Source organism: Diplotaxodon limnothrissa, linkage group LG16 (genome assembly GCF_057381915.1).
Source record: "Diplotaxodon limnothrissa isolate DT_005_m linkage group LG16, D_limnothrissa_male_GT1.1, whole genome shotgun sequence".
In the NCBI taxonomy this organism is placed as follows: domain Eukaryota; kingdom Metazoa; phylum Chordata; class Actinopteri; order Cichliformes; family Cichlidae; genus Diplotaxodon; species Diplotaxodon limnothrissa.
Genome location: NC_140611.1, coordinates 32,913,361 through 32,936,941, shown reverse-complemented (window position 1 = coordinate 32,936,941; position 23,581 = coordinate 32,913,361). Strand labels below are relative to the sequence as shown.

Here is a 23,581-nt window from a genome sequence, read left to right as displayed (position 1 = left end):
AATGCACAGATAGGAAAGTGTAGCTTTTTCATCCTCCGCATCAAACCAAAAATGATGCAACATTTTCTTTTATATTTTGGCACACAAATCTCCAAAATTCTAGTTGATTCACTGTTATGAAAGCATGGCAGTAGCACTAATCTAGCTTTGTGATGAATAGATTTTATTCTGCACTCTGGGGGTCCATAAACTATTGTAGAACAGGACAGAGCAGTGAGATAATGATTTATAAGCTAGTGAATAATATCAGTGTAAGAAACATGATGAAAATATGTCATTTCTCTTTGTGTGTAAGAATTTGATGTCATACATTAAAACAGTTGAATGAAAGTCCATTTCAAATTACCATGTCTTACTTTTCCTCATTTTATCTTTTGTCTGCAGCTAAATAGACTGATTACAACTCAGAAAATATAAATCATCTATACTAGACTTGTTTTGTTCTCACTCAGCTATATGTTGTTCTCTTTAAACAGGGTCTCCAGTGTGGATCCGTTTCATAAAGAATGCCTAACCTGCTCCCTTTTCAAATCAACATGCTCCTACCATGATGCTGTGCTCAGTCCCACCTATCAGCATGTTCTTCTCAACTGCAGAGGTATCGCATGTAGCAATAACACCATAACCAAGTGCTTTATATCAAGGTTACGATATCTGAGCAGCTGAATCTGTGTGACTTTACAATGTATCTTTACTGTTCTTCTAGTTGCCATTTTGGCTCCAAAGTGGGGGAAAAATAAAGTTTAGTTTTCCTGAAATTTATTTTATGCTCTTAGGGGGTAATGAAAAGAAAAGGTTTACAAAAAATGATATGATATGAAAGATGAAATAATGTGGATAGAGGCTTCAGTAAAGGCGAAGGTGACTGGACAGTCACAATGAGCACTACTATTAATGCATATTTCTCATTCCATAGGACATACACCTCATTATTTCACATTATGCGCACAAACCAAGAGCATGAAAAAAAAGCTACACTTCAACTTAACTAAAATATTGAGAGGTGGTTAAAGTGGGACAGAACTGTTCACAATGGCGTTCCAGCACCTTCAGTTAACAATATTACTGGTCAGTGACTTAATTTTTTTATATGTTGCAGACTGTCAGCATGGAGATACCTGATTTTTAATAAGAAAATAATGAAATCTAGGCTCAACAAGTATTGCAAATATCTTAGGGTGACCATATTTTGATTTCCAAAAAAGAGGACACTTAGCTCAGTCATGAAGAACTTGCTTAAAGAAACATATTAAACATATTTAAAAGAAGCCTTCTCTGTGCGGTTAATGAATTATGAAATAAAATATGTCATATAGGCTTTTACAAGTCAACAAGTGCAAAAAAAACCCACTTAAAAACCTCTGGAATTAATAATGGTACAGAAATAATGCCTCATCTGCATAAGAAAAAATAACAGTACTGGGTCGCTATGAAGGCTTGATTGGGACAAAAAAATTGATCAGTGCATTTTGACTAGAGACCGGCCCACCAGGTATTATAGACAAAGCCATAAAGACTGTCTTGTTGGTATATGTATGATTTCTATACATTTTACATCAGATAAAAACTTTGGTTGTAAGATTCAGGAAATTATTTATTAAAAGCGAGACATTTTAAATGAGAAAAAGAAAGAAAAGTATTTCTTTGAGCCCCCCTTTCCCTGTTAATGCCCTACCTGGCCCCCCTGGCAAAACTTTGCTAGACCCGTCCCTCCACAGTTACCAGCTGTCAGCTACATAGAAAAGGATCCTGGTGTTATTTGCCTCTCAGAAACAGTTAATAACTTCCCTTCAACTCATTCGTGTCACCTTAAAGGTAACCCTGTTTCTCCATCACCTGTTCAGCTCTGATGATTCATTAAGGACAACTCCTGGTTTCATCTTCATGTTTCCTTCTCACCACTTATCCAAACTGATATCATATCACTATCAGTAACATTATAGCACCGGCCCAGCTGTATAGAAACTCTGTCGTGCTAGCTAGTACGCAGTACGAGTTATTGTAACTGACTATAAAAAGTCAGCACAACGAAAATAAACTCCACCTAAACTTGGTTTATATCTGACCCAGATAGACTGCAGGTCATAACTTCTTACCTGAAGTTTAGTTCACCCGACACTCGGCCGCCTCGAGTCTCTCCTCCTCCTGTCTCCCCTTTCCCTCATCCGTCTGCTGGCCTCTGTGGAAGCTACGACATAGACACCACCAAACAACCGAGTTATTTTTACACATCTGCAAACATCTGGCCAATCCACCACCTTTCATTGTTTATACCGTTACAAAAACAACAACAACAACAAAACCATTGGCCCGTAAAAAAAAAAATCACCATCAGCAAATGCCCGGTATGCCCGATGGCCAGTCCAGCTATGGTCGGTAGGAGGGAAATTTCTTTTGCAGTTCGTCTGAAAAGATGCACTTGCGCTTTGGGGTCTTTTAAACATCATTAGGCACGTTGATGCGCGCTGTTAGTCCCGTCTGTGAGCGCAGAACAAGCGCCCACAAAACAGCAGTTCGGGGATGACGTCTCACACATGGGTCCTCTGTCGGAATATAGGAAAAGGAAATTTTTATCAATCTCGAAAATCCCCCCGGACGCCCCGGACAGAACGTGAAAAGTGGACATGTCCGGGGAAAAGAAGACAGTTGGTCACCCTAAAATATCTACCAATTCTTACATTTCTCTAGCAAAAACTTCTCATGACAATCTGTGCAGTCTAAGTAGCTTGGAAAGGAAGTGACTGGACGGGACTGAAGCAAGATGTGAGTGGGGGTTGAGGCACTTGGGAATGGATCTCAGAAACGCGTTGTAGGTGGCAGACACTTGGTGTCTTAAGCCATACCCTCTATCCAAAGATCATTGTTCATAGTGGACATGGGTTCTTACACTTCTCTTTCAAACCATCTGTCTTCTCAGTCCAAAATGTGAACATTGGGATCTTTGAAAAAAGTGACCTTTATCCTTTAGATGCACATGAACAGCTGAGTCTTATCCTGTCAAGGTGGCTTTTCTATGTTGTGCCATGTATTTATGGAGTGGATGTTAGGTTTCTCCCATGTAGAGGTCTGAGCACTCCCCACTGCACTTCACAGCATACACTATGTGGCTTAGCTTGTGTTTGGGACCTTTGTCCTTGGGATGAAGCAGCTTTTGTCTTAACCTCCACTAAGGTTTAAATACCTGGGACTCTCTCTCTAGTTTAAGAACTGAAGAGGCTTCTCGAATGAGAGGGGAAACATCTTCAACTTAAAGAAGTCCAGGGGAAACTTAAAGAAGCCCAGGGGAAACTTAAAGAAGCCCAGTATCTCAAGCTCCTTAGGAAACACTGATCTGAATGACGGAGAATCTGTACAGAGACAAGCTATGCAGTTTGTCACAAAATGTGTCTGCTAGCGAAATGTGTGAAGCAGGCTGTGATGTTTATGGGCAATGTTACTGTGTATGTCAAGGGTAGCAGAAATTTATATTTAAGGTAATGATGCTAGTTAGATGCACCAAATTCTACCTTTAATACTAGCTTTATGATGTCATAAAGACATCATAAATGCTTATATCCTCAGAGAGCAGTGAATTTTGGAGTAGAAGCACAGGTCAACCTGTGCACAAAGAAATCTACTGGAGTTTAACAAATTATTATGTTACTAAGTATATATCTAAATATTTATTTTCCCCATGCTGCTCTGCTACACCTCATCTTAGGGTTCCCCAACCTGCCAAATCCTACTTTAATCCCTGGTCATGAGGCTCTATGGATGCATCTGACAACCAGCGTGATTGGCTCACATCTTTCCATTTTGGACCATTGGTTGGATTTTCTAAGGCAGATGCAGGACATCTGTCATCGTTGCATTGCATCTTTAGAATTCTCCCATAGATTTTTGCTCAGCACTCATTGAATGGTTTGTCACTCTACTATACCATTTCTGGAGGGAGTCCATGGAGAAGACAAATAAACCAGTTTCCTGACCAAAGTTATGTTTGATTGAGTGTTCAGTGCACAATCTCTTGTGATAACCTAAATTATGTTTGAATTATCCTTAAGATAATTAAGTTATTATCATGGACTGGGGCAGAGAGCGGACCCAGATGCAGGAGTCAGCAGACAAATTAAACTTAAAATCACAGCTTTTGTCTCACTGTTAAAGAAGGCAAAGAAAACAAAAGAAAAAACAAATATGGAGCTGCAGGGTAGGAAGTACAAGCCAAACCAGACTGACAGAGACTACGCACAACATGAGGAAGGATGTGACAAAGAACAAAGGGAGACAGCCAATATGTACACAGAAAGATATTAGGCAGAGTGGACACACCTGGAAGTGCAGCTGAACAAAATCTAAGTGACAAGTTGGTACAGGGGCAAGAGTGGGAAGACATAAGGTAAATAAACATGGAGACATAACTGACTTCCAGAGATACAGAAATAAGACTAGGACAGACTAGACACCAAAAGGAACTAGCAAAAATCCAACTAGACACCAAGAACTAGAAACAGAGATAACAAAACTCATTAGGTTCACAATGCTGGGTCAAAGACCCAGGGACCATGACAGTTATAGGAGTAAAAGAAAATGCCATTGAGGCCTATTTTTATATCTATATCTCATTTGCTATTCTATCATTCTTTCTAGTGTTCACTTTCTTCTTTCTTTCCAATGTCCTTCTAAGGAAAATACAACATTGAGAATAAAACACAGAACTAACTAATATTTAAACATTTCTACAGGACCTGGAATACCCCAAACAACTCTCCACAAACTACATGATATGAACAGTAAGTTTTCCTGCACAGATACACTTAAACAAATCTACTATTTAGACTTTCACTCATTACATTTATATGGGAGCCCAGATAGATTTTTTCCACTGTCAGTACACTTTGCCTGTCTGAAAAGTGCATTAATTGGTCAGCACACGTTTGCAGATTAAGTCTGTGAGACTAAGTCATTAAATCATCATTCAGCAGGTTTACGTAATCCTATAAAATGGGCATGAAGATGCAATTAGGTGAAGCATTAAGTGCTTGAAATTTTGTTGAGTATATATCAGAGGCACTCAGAACAGCCTCTGGGGAATGATCAACTTCTTCCGCTACTACAGACTTCCAGATTGAGAGTTGGTATTATCATTTCACATTTTTATGTAGTGGAACATTTGTCCAAAGTGCACTGTTCAAAGTGCACAGAAATTAATACAACTTGTTAAATTACTTGGACCTCAAAGTGTGAATGAATCATGTATTCAGGACAATCACTCCAACTGTCATTGTGATGTCATAGCTTTGCAACTTCGAAAAAGACTCAGTACTAAGCAGAATCTTAGAAACTGTAGAAAATTTATGTCAAACAGATTTATCTAAAGTGAGTGTGTCATGAAATGATGTAGATATGCCATGAAAAGAAGTTGTTTTGTATCCTCAGATCCTTAGTATTTTTATATAACTTCTAAAAGCCTTTTTACTTTACGTTTTTACCAGATAGCATGACAGCAAACTTCAACTACTGACTCAAATACGAACACAGGCAGATTAAGAAATATTCAATAATGTATGCTGACAGTAGAAAGTTCTACATGAAACTGGCAGGATCAATTCAAGAAGCAATAAAAAAAAAGAGAATCATCTTTTTCCAAGACGTCACAGCTCTAAGACATCACAACAACACGATTGGTCAGTTGCATGTGTGGGGACAACAACCATATGTTACTTAAGAGTGCAGAATCTGGAATAAAGATGAAATAAAGGTTATTGTAATGTTTAAAACTGTAATTTTGACAGACAGACTCAAGGATTGTCTGTCTGCTGATATTATGTCAAAAATTATTCTTTACTAAGCTGACAGAGTGGTCACAATTAGATGTCAGGAAAGAAAATGTGTTTGTTTCAGTGTATTTAGAAACACTGTAAGATTAGATAAACAACAACATTCTTCATCTAAACACATGAAAGGAACAGGAGGACATATTGTTGATTTTCTTGTTCTTGGTATAATTATAAGTGTCAATAAGATTTTAAATGAGGTACTCTTGACGTGTTCAGTTTCTTTTTCCTAGTAATTAGCAGACACACACAAGCTTTCTTTAATAGATGTTATATTTGTTGCTTTCTTGTAAGTAATAGTAATTCTTCTTGTGCTGTCATCCAGCAGAGCACAAGATTCTGGAAAATAACAGAGAATTAAAAAATGCACTGATAAACAGGACAATACCCAAGTGGGAAAGAAGAACTGTACAAATCAACAACTTTGGTAAGAAACTTTATTCCTCTCTAATGATGTGCAAAAGTTGTGATTTGTAATAACGATTTGTTCAGATTCATCTTTGAGCTTTTGTTTGGTTTTTCATTGTCTGTGTATGCATGAGTAGACATTTCTTATCACCACTCCACTCTAACATTTTCTCCCATGACGATTAATGAGTAATAACAACACTTGGAAAAACACATTTCTTCTTCTGCTCCATCCAAGTTCAGGAAACTCAGTTGTCTGACACTGAAGAGGTAGGGTAACTGTAACTTGTTTCCTTAACAGCATGTAAAGCAATAACTGAGATAGTTTCCAGCAAATTACATCCCCATGAGCTCAGTAGTTAAGATCTTTTTAGGATAAACATACCAGAGTGAACAGGTGCAGAGCTTTGTTTGGTGATTATGTCATCGTAAAAAAGCTAAACAGAAATAAAATCACAGGCTTACTTTTCACATAAACCGCTTCTTCTTTCTCAGGGATGAGAGAATAAGGAAGAATGGGAACAGAAAATCTGAATACCTTATCAAAAATAAACACAATGTAAATTTGCATAAAAAATATTTTCTGTCTCATGTGCTGTCATACAAATGATATTACCTAAAATATAACTGCACCAGAATTTGAAAACGTATTATATTACTTGTGTCTCCCATCACAAATTACCATCTTATTTAAGTGAAGAGGTTTGTGTACTCTAGTGAGCTATGTTCATGGCGGCAATTTGCCCATGCTAGAGTCTTCCAAGGCAAATTGTTTCTAAGTGAAGAGCCAAACTAAGTGTAATCCGGTTGTTCAGTGATGACGCGACGAATCCTACTTCCGGGCCTAAAGTAGTCTGCGTTTAATATGGCTTTTGTGTTGTTAACATGTTTAATGTTATGTATTTTCTTCTATTTGATCTCAAAAAGCTCCTAAAACAGTCAGTGATCACTGTTGACCTCCCTCGGCTTTTATTACCGCTAATCATTTATTTAAGCTCAGTTTTTAAAACCTTAGGATGTAACTACAGCCCAGCCCATGCAGCAGTATATGAATGACTAACCTCGTATTGTGGATGGATTATCTCAGTTGTTCTCCTGGCTGAAGTTTGGTCCTTTTACAGTATCCTGCCATGCGATTACATTTGTTCCTGACCACCGAGAACACTCACGTTAACTTTTATCGAGTGGAAAAAAAGTTAGCTTGTTTATATTATGCTAACATAGCTGTGTCGCTAGCGGTCACGTAGCACATCATTATATACCAGCTAGCCCAACTTCAGTAACCCTACAAACGTCACTGCTTTTTAGTTTTCTGTCTTCATTTATGCTGGAAGTGATAACAGAGCTGTGCGTTTTAATTTGTTTCCAAAATCCCGCAGTCAGGACATGCTATATTGTATTTAGATAGAAGCTAGCGAGCTAATTCCCTGCTAACTTCTAACTCCGTTAAATGTCATAAATTCCGTTTTCATGGATGCCTGGATGTTAAACTCAATTGTTACACCTGGTAGAGCAGAACGCTGATCATTTTATTAAAGATGAAAGACTTTAGACAGCTTTTCAACTCTCAGTAATGCCATAGTGATCGTTTGATATATGGACCTGCAGCGGAGTTTAGGTCCAGACACTGATAGTGACGTCAAACTGAACAACCGGATTCAGGAAGAGGTATGGTAAAGGATTGGGGGCCCCACAATGGAGCCAGTCCCAGGGGAGGAGCTCAAGCTGGTGGTTGGGCCTTAGCCCATGGGGCCAGGCTCAGCCCATATGAGCCACAAGGGCCAGCCTTCTTGTGGCCCTACTACCTGAAGGAGGTGCCAGAATGCTGTACAATACTTCCCACCCACAATGTATATATACTGTATATAGTGGAAGTTGAACTGATGGCATAGCTTCCCACTGGAAGGAATAGTTCTAGGATCTCCTCAAGCCCACCAATATGCCTGTCTGTAGTGGAGCCAGTCTGAGGGTGATTGTTCTCCACTTCAAGAATTTGAGTGAGTTGAGGTAGTTTGGAAATCAGACAGGGATGTCTCTTCGATCCCTCCAAGGTCAGGTGTTCCACACATGCTCCAATGTGAGGAGGCCTGAAATGCTTGGAATTTTTTGGCTTGGGAATTCTATTGATGAATGGATGGATAACTGGCCTGCAAAGTGGCAAAAGAAGAATTTATTCGTTATTTACATAAAAGTTCCGATTCTTATGAGTATTTTTGGCAATTCCTTGCCATCAAAATATTCCTAAGTCTCTATTTTTGTGATTGTCTTCTACAAATGTTAACTAAAATGTTCACCATCAGAGGACAATGTATTACCAGACTATCTTAGTTAGACTTGTAGTCAAGACCGCCTAAACCAAGACAATACCAAGACCAGAGGGTTTCGAGACCAAGACAAGACCAATACTAAGACCTAGACAGACCGAGTCAAGACGAAGACCGAGACCGAGACAAGACCAATACTAAGACCTAGACACACCGAGTCAAGACGAAGGCCGAGACAAAAAAAAAGTCTTTAAACTTCAGCCAGATGCTGCTTCGTTTATGGGTGTCGGGCATATTTATGTGTTTTTGCGATGCACTCACACAGCCTTCCTCACCGCTGTCTACTGTCTCACTGACTTACAGAGAGCACAGACGCACGCTCCACTTGACTGTCGCGTCTCTCACCCTCTCTGTTTTTCACATAATGATATTATCCTATATCCTCGCATGTGATTGGCCACAATATGGAGGGATTCGAGCATAGCTGAGCCACTGTGTGAGAGCTGAGCAGCGAAAGGAAATTAAGTGAGGAGCCGGCTCTCGTTCAATGGGAGTTGACTCTTCTGATTCACTACAAAGCACTCTCTAAGCACGGCTCTTAGAGCTGATGTTTTTGCGCATGACACATTATCGAACGTTACGTTGTGTGTCATGGATACTGTTGACTCCAAATCTCCCAACCACTATGTCGATCTGAGGCAAGTCCAAGACAAGACCGAGGGATCCAAGACCAAGACAAGAACAAGACAAGACCAAGACCACGTAAATGTGGTCTCAAGACCGGTCTCGAGACATCCAACTCTAATCTTAGTGTAGTTGCCCAATTGTGCAGTAGGAACAAAAAAAGTGTACTGTTTTGCCTGAAACTTGTCAAACATGTTAACAGTGTCTGTCAAATTAGAGAATTAGTGATGGATGATACATGACTCGCATCAGTAGCGTTTTTGATACGGGCGACACGGTCGGTTGCCCGGGGCGGCATCGTGGTGGGGGGCGGCATCACGGGCATCGGCAAAAAAAAATAATTTTGCTCGTACTCATGGTGCCCCGACGTCAGCCAGCACATTTTGTGAATGGCATAGGCACCGATCGGCTTTCTATCGCACATTTGCTGGGAGTAAGGGCGCCCTCCATTTGCGAGGTACTTACAGCACAGGGAGGAGAGGGCGGGGCGGCGGGGGATTCACTGACTGGCTGGAGCAGCATCTAATAACCAACTCGCAAAATAAAACAAAATAAAAACAAACCAACAAACACAAAAACACCAGACATTATGACACAGAGTTATAATTTGCACCAATGTTTTTTCGAAATTCTGTATGCGAAAAGTGAGCGCGAGAGAGTAAAAACATACATGATTTACTCATGAAAGTGGCCACTTTCTCATTACTTTCATATATTTTTTTAGTAAGTATACAAAACATACAAGTTTCATTATATAATTTTTCAAGGGATCTTATATGTGCTTTTCATACAAGTTTCATACAAGACAGATAAAAACTTTATAAGATTTATATATATCTTTTCCATATGGGCACATTCACACACTACATAGAAATACACCCTAGACAAAGCGAATCTGTGAACTAACGTATAGGTCTATTAGGTTATGTTGTGGTGATTGCTTCAGGATACATGACCTGCCATTGGATAATGGCAGGTCATGTATCCTGAAACAATCAGAATCATGTATCCTGAAACAATCAGAATCATGTATCCTGAAACAATCAGAATCATAATCAGAATACTTTATTAATCCCTAAGGAAATGATGTGGGTTACAGTTGCTCCAAGAAGAAATGGTAAAAATAGCAACAGTAACAGACTAAACTCCAAACAATCCATTATATTACAGATTTTACACAATTAAGAAATAGCACTAATATATGCAGATCACTCAATTATAGATTGAGGGAGTGTTCACCCGGGGCGCCAAACAGGCTGGGACCGCCACTGACTCGCATCACAAAACGGCAAGCATTACCAAATAACAGCTTTTGTCCTCCTAAATTGGGAAGAAATGTGATGTATTTAGCTTCTTACTCAGCATTGGCACTCAATCATTTACACTCCAAGAGCTGTTTCCAAAAGTATTACTGAACTCCTGTTTTTCTTCTTTTGCTCTTGTTTTGTTTGCATCCTAGCATGGTTTATTCTATTGGTGCATTATTCTCTTGGTGATGGTGGTGATAAGGGTCAATTATCAGGTGTTTTAGCTGTTGCTTGCTGTCCAATTAATAAGTATAGGTGCCTTCTCTGCCTCCCCGTCATATTTTATCTTCCTCTGATGTTCAATTTAGGATACTACAATGAAGAGCTACACCATCTTGCTTGGGCTGGTTCCTTCTTCCTTCCTTCTGTTTACATATATGTGTAAAATCCATAATAAATATGTCCCCAGACTTGGAACATAATTAGGAAATAAGGGTGATTACAGGAGACCCCTTGTACCCTGCCCACCACCTATTTGACCCACTGCCCTCTGGTTGGCACCTCAGGTCATTCAGTCCCCACACCTCAGGTTTTATAAACAGCTTCTTTCCCTGGGCCATTCGGACTGGTAACAAACACTACCACCCCCACACACTACACCTGCCCACCCACTCTACTAATCTGAGCCATGGTCTGAGTAACCCTGATCACTCAGGCCATTCACACACAGACTCTATTCAAACCAAGTCCTTTGCACTATTTACAAGCACTTTATTCTCCAGTGTGTGCATTTTGTCTTGTTTTACATATCTTCCTTTAGTTTGTATATTTTTCTGCTGTTTGTTATTTATTCCTGCTGTCTTGGCACTTATATTTTATTTCTGATCGGTTGGCATGGAGCACCCACAATTTTGTTGTACATGTACAATACCAATAAAAGACTATTCTATTCTATTTTAATCTATTGTATTCTATTTATCAAATTAAACTTTGATGACCTCATCACACATTATGATATTATATAGAAAAAAGAGAAAACTTCCATGCACTGTCCACTTAGGTGACTCAAGTCACGCGGTCTTTGATTGTCAACTGAATTAAATGGTACCATTTAAAGGATGTACTAAAGCTAAAATGAATGTAAATCTTTTCAAATACCAGCTTTGTGCTACCTGCCTTGACCTCTAAAGTCTCAGTTCTTCTCCCATTTCTTTTATTAACCAATAAATGATGTGTTGACCTTGCAGCGCACAGAGCTTTGATGTAGTCTGAGGGATAGATGTACATGCATTGCATATAAAAATTTATTCTGAATCTTCACCAAAATCTCCTCTGGACTGAATGCTGAACACTGATTTATTTTGCAGCACTTCGCCTGGAGTTAATCGTCCCGATAGCTTTGGATGAAGCGAAGGAGTACCCACTTTTACTTGTCCTGTACGTAACTTTGTTTTAACAACTTTGAGAATGCCTCATTGTCGGCCTTACTGCTTCAGTTGAAGTGTTAAGAACTGTAGAGTGAGTTTATACAGTGACTACAGTGAAATCCCAACCTAAAGATAGGGACCGCCCTCCTCTCCAGAAGAGTATAAGAGTAATGTTTTAGAGGCCATTAGGTGTTTAAAACATAATGGTTGTTGTTATTATTTCTTCAATTTTTGTAGTTTATTTTGCATCCTTTCATGAAAACTTTGGCGCTCTAAACTCTTTTTGCCTTCCAAAGTGACAGCACCCCTGGTGGTCAGGCTGTGAGTGACCGTTTTTCCCTGAGCTGGGACTCTGTTCTGGTCAGTTCCAATGATGTCATTGTGGCCCATCTGGATGGGCGGGGCAGTGGCTGCCAGGGTCAGAGGATCTTACACGAGGTTTTCCAGAGACTGGGAACTGTTGACGTTCACGATCAGCTCACAGCACTCGAGTATGTATTGGTACAGATAATATTTACATACAAACTACGTACAAAATGACATTTAGTTAATGTTCTTTTAATTTTCAGGCATCTGGTAAAGCTGCCCTATATTGATGCCAACAGAGTTGGAGTTTATGGAAAGGTAACAGCCTCTTTAACTGAAATTAAAACACGCATAAAAATTAGCAATTTATTTATTTATTTAATTCTTTTTTCACAAAAACATTGTTTTCTATATTTTTTTAGGCATATGGAGGCTTCTTGTCCACACTCCTGGTCCTTTCCCACAGCTCTGTGTTAAGGTGTGGCATTGCTGTCACTCCTATAACAAACTGGAGATTGTATGGTAAGCTTATTCAAGACTTTACAATAATATTGTCACTAGTTATAGTTATGACTTACGAATACCACGTTAAATGAAAAATTCAAGTTATGAAGGCACTGAAGGGCAATATTTCTGCCCGTGTTTCGCCCGTGTTACGAAATCCGCTGGCTGTGATTGGCTGAGCCCACAATGCCTACAATGCCCACAATGCCTTCCGAATCATGTGACAACCCCTTTGCTTTCGTACTCGCGCTTAGCTGTTTCACTCGAGTGTTGTTAGCTATTATTAGCCTATAGCCTATCGTTCACTCAAAAGGCGAGATGGGTGCTTCGACTTACGAAAATTTTCGACTTACGAAAGACCCACGGGAACGAATTAATTTCGTAAGTCGGGGTTCCACTGAGCAGTAAGATTGGTTATTAATGGTCACCATTTGTCCACCATGAAGTGAAGAAGTAATATTAAATTAATCATGTGTTAATTAAAACAACAATGCCATGTCTGTTAACAGTTTTATTCTGGTTTTCGATAAAGGGTCTGCCTTCACTGAGAAATACTTTGGCTTTCCAGCAAGAGAGGACCACAAATACCAGGTACACTTGTATGTTAGTGGTGGGTTTTTGGGTTATTATGTTCCATATAACATGTTCATATCTAGCTAATAATTCTTATTTATGTCACAACTCTAATACTAAATACAAGAATACTGAATGCAGACACTCACAGATTGATGACAGGATTTAAAACTTTCACATTAACAGCAAATACTTACAGGAAACACTTCAAAGGGGAGAGTTGTTTTTTTTTATCCCTTTAATTTTTTTTTCCTGTAAGTATTTGTGGTTCAAAAGTGAACAGATGGTGTAGAAGTTACCCAGGTAAGTGGAAGTGATAAATATGTAAAGGGACAAGACTGGGTTTAGTGGTAGGAAACCAAAGATGTTGCAGATGTGGCATAGTGTGAAAAAGCACTGAACAGTGCAAAAATGCACAGTTAGTAACTAACCACATGAAATTAACCCTCATGCAAGTTATCTGTCAGTGCCACAACAGAATTTCTGTAAATCTACTTCTATATTTGCAGCATACAGCCCTCCATCTCTTTCAGAGTTTTCATACAAACTTTCACTCTTTTTGCACTTCATTTTTTCCCCAGTTATGATCAGTTTCCAAGTTTTTGCCTCTGAGAAGAAAACCCATGCCATGAAGTTACCTCCACCACGATTCTGTGTATCAAAGTATTAATAGTTGATAACAACAGCTGATGGCACACGTTGTTCAGTTTTTGATTGATCAGATCATAGTATATTCTCATTTGTTTTTTAACTTTACATTTAGCAAACACTAAGCACTATCGTGCTGCACCTTTTTATTCAGAGTAGCTACATACAGACCTGGCTGGTATAGTACTGCTAAGGTGGTCATCATTCCTTAACCTCTTTCTGCAGAGAAGTTCTTCAAATCTTTATGTTTGGACACTAATAACTTCATTTATGAAAGCCCTCATTGTTTGATCATTCACTTTGGTTGGACTCCTGTCTCTCTGAACATTTCCGATGTTTCCAAACAGTCAGTGAGGTCACGATGCTCCCTAGAACACTTAAAGTTTCAGTTTCTGTGTTTCCCTTGATCTTTATCTCAGCACAGTGAGAAGTCTCCAGTGAGTTTCTTGTACTTGCAGGCTTTAGGTTAAGTCCTGCAGTGTATATAATTTATAATGTACAGTGTAAGTCATGGGATCGTAGAAAGGTGTGTCTGTTTTTATAAATTTTGCCTACTAGTTTTAATTTGTCAATCACAATCAAGTTTTCACCACAATTTGCAGCAGCAAAGGGATTACATACTTGCAAGCCATGCTTGCAAAACCTTCATTTTGTTGCCATAATTTAATTTAGTGAGTGCACACTGATTGTGGAGAATTTAAAAAATGTATTATCCCTGTGCCTTTTCTGAATTTTTGTTAAAAATAAATATGTGTTGATTTTTTTTTATTTTGTGCCGCTGTAGAATTCACTTCTTCTCCAGTAGTGGCTGAGGTTTATTTGTGTTGCTATTTTTATGTGCAGCCGTCAACTATATGTGTGTATATATATATACTAGGGGTGGGGGAAAAAATCGATACTGTGTAGTATCGTGATATTTTGTTTGCTAATAATGTATCGATACAGGGACGGCAGAAATCGATATTTTGTTACAAAAAAGGATTTTGTGGAATGGAACATGCTCTGAGTTCAGAGCATGTTGATCCTTTTTCTGAGCAAGAATCCTGACATTCCTTCACTGTCCAAATGTGTTTAACTTTTTTTTGGGCAGCAATAAACATGACAGTTTACTTATTTTAATTTAAGACATGTTTTATATTAATTAAGTTTAAAACTTTTTTATTTAATGTAAAATTATATTTTGTTTTAATTTACTTTCAAATTCTTCTGTTGCTGAAGGGGCTGCATAGTTTTCATAAATTTCATAGTTCAGAATAGCTATAATTGTACCAGATGGTTGCAATCAGTTAAGTTGGACTAGACTGTAATACAAACCGTTCAGTTTGTCAACAATAAAACTGACTGAAATGAGAGACTGAGTGTGAGACTTTGATATTAGATGAAATAAATATTGATAAAGTTTACCTTTATGTACAGAATCTGAATATCGCAAAATATTTTAAAAAATTGCAATAATATCGTATCGTGCGTTAAGTATTGTGATAATATCGTATCGTGGGATGTATGGTGATTCCCACCTCTAATACACACACACACACATACATATATATATATGTATATATATATATATATATATATATATATATATATATATGTATATATATGTATATATATGTATATATCTTGCTGGTGACATTTTACAGAGCCACCATAGAGAGCATCCTAACGTACGGCATAACAACATGGTATGCAGGGTGCTCAGCTGCAGACAGGAAAGTACTGCAGAGGGTCATCAACACAGCCCAGAAGATCACTGGCTGCTCTCTGCCCAGCCTGGAGGTCACTGCAAACTCTCGGTACCTCAGCAGAGCTGGCAATATCATCAAGGACCACTCTCACCCCAGCAATCAACTGTTTGAACTATTACCGTCAGGCCGACGGTACAGGTCACATAAAACCAGGACAAACAGATTCAGGGATAGCTTCTTTCCCAGAGCTATCACCGTAGTAAATAAGCACAAAAACAATTGAACCTATTCCATACCGTCACTGTCATTATATTATGCTGCTATTTATACTGTCATTATATTAATGCTGCTATCCTGTATATATTGTACATACTATTGTTTGAGTACTTACGATTGTTTTTTTTGTACTTTTTATATTTTACATTTATATTTATTATTGAAACTTGCACCAAGGGAGTGGCACTCCAATTTCGTTGTACTCTGTACAATGACAATAAAGGCTATTCTATTCTATTCTATTCTATTCTATTCTATATGTATATATATGTATCTATATATAGTTGTCAGCCACCTCCTGTACATGGATGACATCAAGCTGTATGCCAAGAGTGAACGAGACATCGATTCACTGATCCACACTACCAGGCTATACAGCAATGACATTAGACTGTCGTTCGGACTGGAGAAGTGTAGTCGGATGGTAACAAAGAGAGGGAAGGTAGTCAGAACTGAGGGGATTGAACTACCAGAAGGCAACATTGCAGACATAGAGGACAGTTACAAGTACCTGGGGATTCCGCAGGCGAATGGGAACCATGAAGAGGCCGCTAGAAAAGCTGCAACCACCAAGTACCTGCAGAGGGTCAGGCAAGTCCTGAGGAGTCAGCTGAATGGCAAGAACAAGATCCGGGCCATCAACACGTACGCCCTGCCCGTGATCAGGTACCCTGCTGGGGTAATAGGCTGGCCAAAGGAGGAGATAGAACCACTGACATAAAGACAAGAAAGCTCCTTACCATGCATGGAGGGTTTCACCCCAAGTCCAGCACCCTGAGGCTGTACTCTAAGCGGAAGGAAGGGGGCCGGGGACTGGTGAGTGTCAGCACCACAGTCCAGGATGAGACAACGAACATCCAAGAATACATTGGGAAGATGGCCCCAACTGACCGAGTGCTCAGTGAATACCTCAGGCAGCAGAAACCCAAGAAAGAGGAGGGAGACGAGGAACCATCATGGAAGGACAGGCCCCTGCACGGTATGTACCACCGGCAGATAGAGGAGGTGGCTGATACCCAGAAATCCTACCAGTGGCTGGACAAAGCTGGACTGAAAGACACCACAGAGGCACTAATCATGGCAGCACAAGAACAAGCTCTGAGTACAAGATCCATAGAGGCTGGGGTCTATCACACCAGGCAAGACCCCAGGTGCAGGCTGTGTAAAGATGCCCCAGAGACAATTCAACACATAACAGCAGGGTGCAAGATGCTAGCAGGCAAGGCATACATGGAACGCCATAACCAAGTGGCCGGCATAGTGTACAGGAACATCTGTGCCGAGTATAACCTGGAAGTCCCGAGGTCAAAATGGGAGATGCCCCCAAGGGTAGTGGAGAATGACCAAGCTAAGATCCTGTGGGACTTCCAGATACAGACGGACAAAATGGTGGTGGCTAACCAACCGGACAAAATGGTGGTGGCTAACCAACCGGACATAGTGGTGGTAGACAAACAGAAGAAGACGGCCGTAGTGATCGATGTAGCGGTTCCGAATGACAGCAATATCAGGAAGAAGGAACACGAGAAGCTGGAGAAATACCAAGGGCTCAGAGAAGAGCTCGAGAGGATGTGGAGGGTGAAGGTAACGGTGGTCCCCGTGGTAATCGGAGCACTGGGTGTGGTGACTCCCAAGTTAGACGAGTGGCTCCAGCAGATCCCGGGAATAACATCGGAGATCTCTGTCCAGAAGAGCGCAGTCCTGGGAACAGCTAAGATACTGCGCAGGACCCTCAAGCTCCCAGGCGTCTGGTAGAGGACCCGAGCTTGAAGGATAAACCGCCCGCAGGGGCGTGCTGGGTGTTTTTGTTTATATATATATATATATATATATATATATATCTCATTGGCAATGTCTGAACCTTATAACAGTTAAAAGTCCTGGTAGTTTCAATCATCTTTCATTTTGCAGTTATTGAGACTAGAGCAGGGCGATATGGCCAAAAATATTTATCACGATATATATTTGAAAATTTGCGATAACGATATAACCAACGATATAATTGATGCGAGACAAAATACAACTCCACAACATTACTAGCGCAAAAAGACAACCTATCATTTATTTTCACTTAAACAAGAAGCTGGTTTTTATGTACATTAAAGCTTTATAAAAATGTAACAGTGCAAATGCAAATTCCTTGCTGAAAGTTTAACCAAAAGGCATTTCCAGTAGAAATGGGCTGACATAAGAGGTGCTTTGCAACATTAAACTGCAGTGTGCAGTACGTATTTTTCGGACCATAGGGTGCCCAGGATTATAAGGCACATTACGCGAAACAAAGCAGTCAGATAAATCAAACTTTATTAAACTCATTCTTCTTGCTTCCTCCACTTCTGTACCATTGATTCATTAATGTTGAATTCTCTGGCAGCTGCTCTATTCCCATGTTGTTGCAGTATATTAATGACTAACCTCGTATTGTGGATGGATTATCTCAGTTGTTCTCCTGACTGAAGATTGGTCCTTTTACAGCATCCTGCCATGCGATTGCATTTGTCTCTAACCATGAGGAACCTTAACGTTAACTTTTATAAGTGGAAAAGTGTTAGTGTTCGTCCTCCAGCTTCACTGTTTATGTTATGCTAACATAGCTGTGTTGCTAGCGATCACGTAGCACATTATTATATACCAGCTAGCCCAACTTCAGTAACCCTACAAACGTCACTGCTGTTTAGTTTCCTGTCTTCATTTATGTTGGAAGTGATAGCAGAGCTGTACGTTTGATTTTTTTCAGAAATGTCTCAGTCAGAACATGCAATATCATGCTTAGGTAACTAGCGAGCTAACTTCCGCTAGCTTCCTGCTAGCTTCTAACTCCGTTAAATGTAATACATTTTGTTTTCATGGATGCCTGGAAGTTAAACTTCATAGTTACACCTGGTAAAGCAGCAATGCTGATCGTTTTATTAAAGATGAAAGAATTTAGACAGTTTTTAACTCTTAGTGATGCTGCAGTGTTGTTTGACCTGAAGCATACGGAGTTTAGGACCCAGATTACTCCCAGATTTAAGGGCATCTTAGTCCGACGGCCGCTTGCATGTTCTGCAAAAAAAAAATGTGCTTTGTCGTGTATCTGACGGACAAACACCAAACCAGTTCCACATCACTGAAGTTGCACCATTTTTACAAACCAATTCTGGTTCATCTGTTTCACTCAACAATCGGCCATGTGCGTATGAAAACAAAGGCACTGCGCATGCGCGTTTTACTCATATTCTATCGCGATATTTCATTTTCCTATCGTTGCCTAACATTATACCGGTATTACCGTGACCGGTATAATATGGCCCAGCCCTAATTGAGACCACTGTGCTTCCTAGATCACTCAAAGTTTTAGATATGTTTCTATGGCCGTGCTTTGGTCTATGCTTTGCCACAGTCCAAAGTCCACAGCGAGTTTTTTAGACTTACTGGCTTTATGTTATGTTCTGTCATGCAGTGTGAATTATGGGCTCTAATAAACACAGGTGTATGCGTTTCTAAATTATGCCCAATAAATTTAATGAAAAAACAATCTACATGGATAAATAACACTGCAGGCACTAAAAGAAAAATGTGTTTGTTTTGGTCTGGTCTGGGTTGAACTAGAAAAATCAAAACTGTTGTTTCCGCAGTATTTCTAGCACTGCACCACCAGATGCAAACAGATTTTAAGATGTCCAAACTGCCTCTCCTCTCACCTTTGCAACTGAAGTTTCTGTTTAAGATCAGCAAAGTACAAAGTTCTGCTGATGGCAGCGCAAAATTAAAACTCATTAAGGGAAGCTTTGATCTCTGCTGCTCAGTCACTTGACAGTTTTGTTACTTCAGTACATCCACCCTTGCTTACTGACACTTCCATCTGTGTTTGGTTGCATCTGATAGAAGTTGCTATAAATATTTATGAGTGGGAACTGATGCTGTTTAAAGATGTAGTTTCTTGTCTTCTAACCAAAGTTTTATGCTAATGGCTTCAACATTATGAGCTGTTTTATTAGATTTAAATCTGATATAGTTAAGCTGTGTCTGATTCTGCACTGGGTGGTGACTGTTCACTGTCTCCTGCAGATTTCCAGTCTGCTCAGCAACATCACAGGACCTGCAAGTCCATTGAACTTTCTTATTATCCACGGCACAGCAGATGGTGAGCATGGGAATAGATAAACATGATGAAGCAGATATGTAGCTGTAGAATTAAGTAGGGTTTACTGCCAAATTAACTGTAAATAAGTACATACTGACAATTCTTTTTTGCAAATTTAACATAAAAATGAATGCAAAGGAAAAAAAACTGTAAGTGTTAGTCTAACTATTGCATTTCTTTTATTTTACTGAATTCCTAACAATGCTCTGCATAATGGGGTGAATGGTTGTTGTGCAAAGTTATTGCATTGTAAATTGTCATTGCAACTCTTTGTTCTCTTGACAGCCAATGTTCATTTCCAGCATTCTGCTGAGTTGGTCAAACTGCTGTCTGCATCAAATATTAACTACACTCTCCAGGTGACTTCTGCCATCTCCTCTCTGCATGACATTCATTTCAGTTCCCTAACAAGAGCGGACCCATGTGCTGTGTTTGTGAATTTATCAACCAGCCTTCTTATTTTTATTCTCTGAAGGTTGAAAAGTCATTTAACAAAAGCTTCTGCTTTCCCATGTGTCCATATCAGAAAGCAGTGTGGTCAGATATGTGATGGTTTCTTTCTGCTGCACAAGATAATCAGGTCTTGGCAATTAAAGCAATGTTTGTGGACAGCTGCTTGTGTGAGCAGATGCTAGGCAACGTTTATATGAATAATTTTCCAAACAGTCTATTTTGTGTCAGCGAGATTTTACAAACTGTGGTTAAAGATAAAAAAAAAAAAAAAATCCGTTTTAAATGTGGCCGGTTTCGCCTTCAAAATCATCTTCTCGTATAAGATGATAATTAGATAATTCAGTAAAAGTCCTGGCATGCCCCCTTGCATTTGTGCCTCTGCAGTGGTTACTGGATCTCCCCCAGTCTGTTAAAACTGTGATCCTTCAGCTTGATTTTCATTTGCATTAGTTGGGTACACAAAACTGCATGTGACATCTTTTGATTCTTTCTCTGTATGAGAAAGTGCTTATTTCAAACTGAAACATTGTCAGAAAAACTAGCCACAGAGACCTATGAAGAATAAAAATAAATAAATAAATCTAATGGCAACACCCATGGTGCTGAAATAAGTTAAGAGCCATTACTATTGAATTTATATAAATGACAATTAATATTATTAATTAGAAAGAAACAACTGCACTACGAGTGCACTGATGTGCAAGCTCCACATTAAAGGTACATTTAAATATTATAGGCTTCAGTGCATTTAAGTCTGACACAGTCTTGTAGTCTGATGATGGAGATGTGGAAATCACTTTTAAATGAGGCCAGATTAAAGAGAAATGTTAAGGCACTGGCATTGGCACATGAAATATGATAAACAGTTGAAAAATGTAACTGATCAATTTTCAGTCTTTTAGTTGGAGTTTCAGCAGTGTAGAACTGACATGGCAGCAGATTAATACCAGCATTAAAACAGATGACATATTTTCTGAATCATCATCTGAATGCGTTCACATTCATGTGACGTTGTGACTTACACTACACTACTGTAACTTCCATCACAGCTTTCTTTAGTGGCATTAGTAAGGTATGCCTCGGCGGGTTGCGTATAAAAGGGCAGCTACTTTGTAATGTTATGTTCTTTTGGAAATGAAGCAGTGAAAACTGTAAGAAAAAAAAAACTTAATCTGCTCCAGACCAAGTTATACACTCTTTTAAACTGGCTACCACAGTGATGTAGCCAATTAAAAAGAGGTATTTAAAATAAAAACTCATTTAATGGTACAGCTCAGACCCCTACACTTCTGTTCTTTTGAGATACTTTTCATACTAAAAAGGAATTCGGTGTATACTCATGTTATAAGTCAAGTTTCTCTCATTTCTACCAGCTGTTGATCAGCAGGAGGGTGTAAAGTCATTAAAATAAATGTATATGCCATCTCCCTGCACTCAAATGCATGCTACTCCCCCGAACATGATCGTGATGGTCACATGTCATGTTTAACACCCACTGCTCAACAAAATTGTACAAAAAAATCACAACACTTTGAAAACTCCTCAGATCTCCATGGGAAAATCATGCTGGATTTTTATTCTGATTCTTAATTCTGGAATGCTGTAGCAAATGCCAATCAGTCTCTGTGGTGTGAGCACAGGGCCCACTAGAAGATGTTGGTACCTCAGACCACCCTCATAAAGTCTGTTTCTGATTGTTTAGTCAGATACATTCACAGCAGTGCCCTGCTAGCCAAATGCAAAAAAACAACAACAACAAAAAAAAAAACCATAAAAAAAACACCAAAGAACTTGCAAAGCCATTACTATTTTGGGGGTTCTCTAATTCCCATCCTCTCATTGTTACCCCTCTAGTAACTGTTGCACTAGAGGAGCTTTTAAAAACACCAAAGCAGCTGAAACTGATTGACAGCCCCTCTGCTGCTTAACTGAACAGATCAATATCATATCAAAGTTAAGTTATAAAATGTAACTGATGCTAAACTCTGATTAAAAAGTGTTCCTTTAATTTTTTTAATTAGTTTATTACAGTAATTGTATTCTTCAACATGAGTGTCTCAATTCCTTTATACACTTTAGATTGATTCTATATAGTCACTGTATTTGCATATTTTATTTGGGGTGGTGCGGAGTGTGGATCCTGATGACCATAGGGTAGCACTGGAGCATGTTTGCTATGTTGTTACCTCTGAACAGTTTCTGCTCAAATGTGTAAAGAGAAAACACAAGTAGCCCAGCCTGAACTCTCACAATTCCTGCTTAGTCAGTACATTATAACCACTTGCCTAATAGTGTTAGCATGTTAGTCCTTTGAGCGCATCCAGTGGTTAGAGTCTACAAGACAAGTGAAGGTTCCCTGTGCTATATGGCAAAAAGATCTTAGCAGGAGATCCTTAGCCGCAGATCAGAACATACTGTCACCAGTTCATCCGTTCATTGTTTTCTTGTCTTTCATCAATGTCAGCTGATTATTACCAATGCTAACTGGTATTTGCTGGTGTAGTTTTGTTGGCTGTACTATGATGTTAATATCAAGGCAATGTTTTATTTTGTTTTTGGAACTCCTTTCTTTCACTTAGAATATACATCATTTCTATGTTTTTTATTACAAAGAAATAATGACTCTCCTTTCCATTTCCTTCTGACTAGATATTCCCAGATGAAGGACACAACATTATTTCAGTAAAGAGTCAACACTACTTTCTGAGCTCAGTGCTGAACTTTTTCAACCGCTGCTTTGAGGAGGGGTACAATGAAGATGATTAGCTCCAAGTAAGCTCCTGTGGTAAGGTGGTTTTATGGAGAGTGCGCTGGAGCAACTGCTGTAGTGAGCCAGCGATGAGAGGTTGTGTTTCCCTGAACATCTGCTGCCTGATAAAAATGATTAATAAAACCCCACTGACCTATAATATTTAAGTTAGGTCCCTTCACATTTGTTGGAATGCAAAGAAAGTTAGAGCAGTGAATCTGAGGTTGTGGGGAAAAACAAAAGATAGGTTAATATTATACTACCATTTAGAGTTCTGTTTTGAATGTTTGTACCATGTAATGCATACAAATGTCAGGGAATCAAAGAAACTTGTATTTTTTTTTGTATCTTTCCTGAAATCTACTGTGAATTCATGTGAATACATTCTGTGAACAGAGAAAAATCACCTATA

At 39.2% G+C, this 23,581-nt stretch overlaps 1 protein-coding gene across 1 annotated transcript in view; it reads left to right on the top strand.

The window, feature by feature from the left end:
* LOC146616502 (inactive dipeptidyl peptidase 10-like) overlaps positions 1–23,186 on the top strand; it is a 147,382-nt gene extending 124,196 nt beyond the window's left edge. Inside the window, exons 16-26 of the mRNA XM_085373762.1 lie at positions 477–598; positions 4,725–4,772; positions 6,142–6,243; positions 11,787–11,856; positions 12,143–12,337; positions 12,416–12,470; positions 12,575–12,674; positions 13,189–13,247; positions 19,892–19,967; positions 20,253–20,326; positions 23,070–23,186. Of these exons, the coding sequence (XP_085229888.1) occupies positions 477–598; positions 4,725–4,772; positions 6,142–6,243; positions 11,787–11,856; positions 12,143–12,337; positions 12,416–12,470; positions 12,575–12,674; positions 13,189–13,247; positions 19,892–19,967; positions 20,253–20,326; positions 23,070–23,186 (1,018 nt within the window). The remainder of the gene's footprint in view (positions 1–476; positions 599–4,724; positions 4,773–6,141; positions 6,244–11,786; positions 11,857–12,142; positions 12,338–12,415; positions 12,471–12,574; positions 12,675–13,188; positions 13,248–19,891; positions 19,968–20,252; positions 20,327–23,069) is intronic.
* The last annotated feature ends 395 nt before the right edge of the window (positions 23,187–23,581 follow it).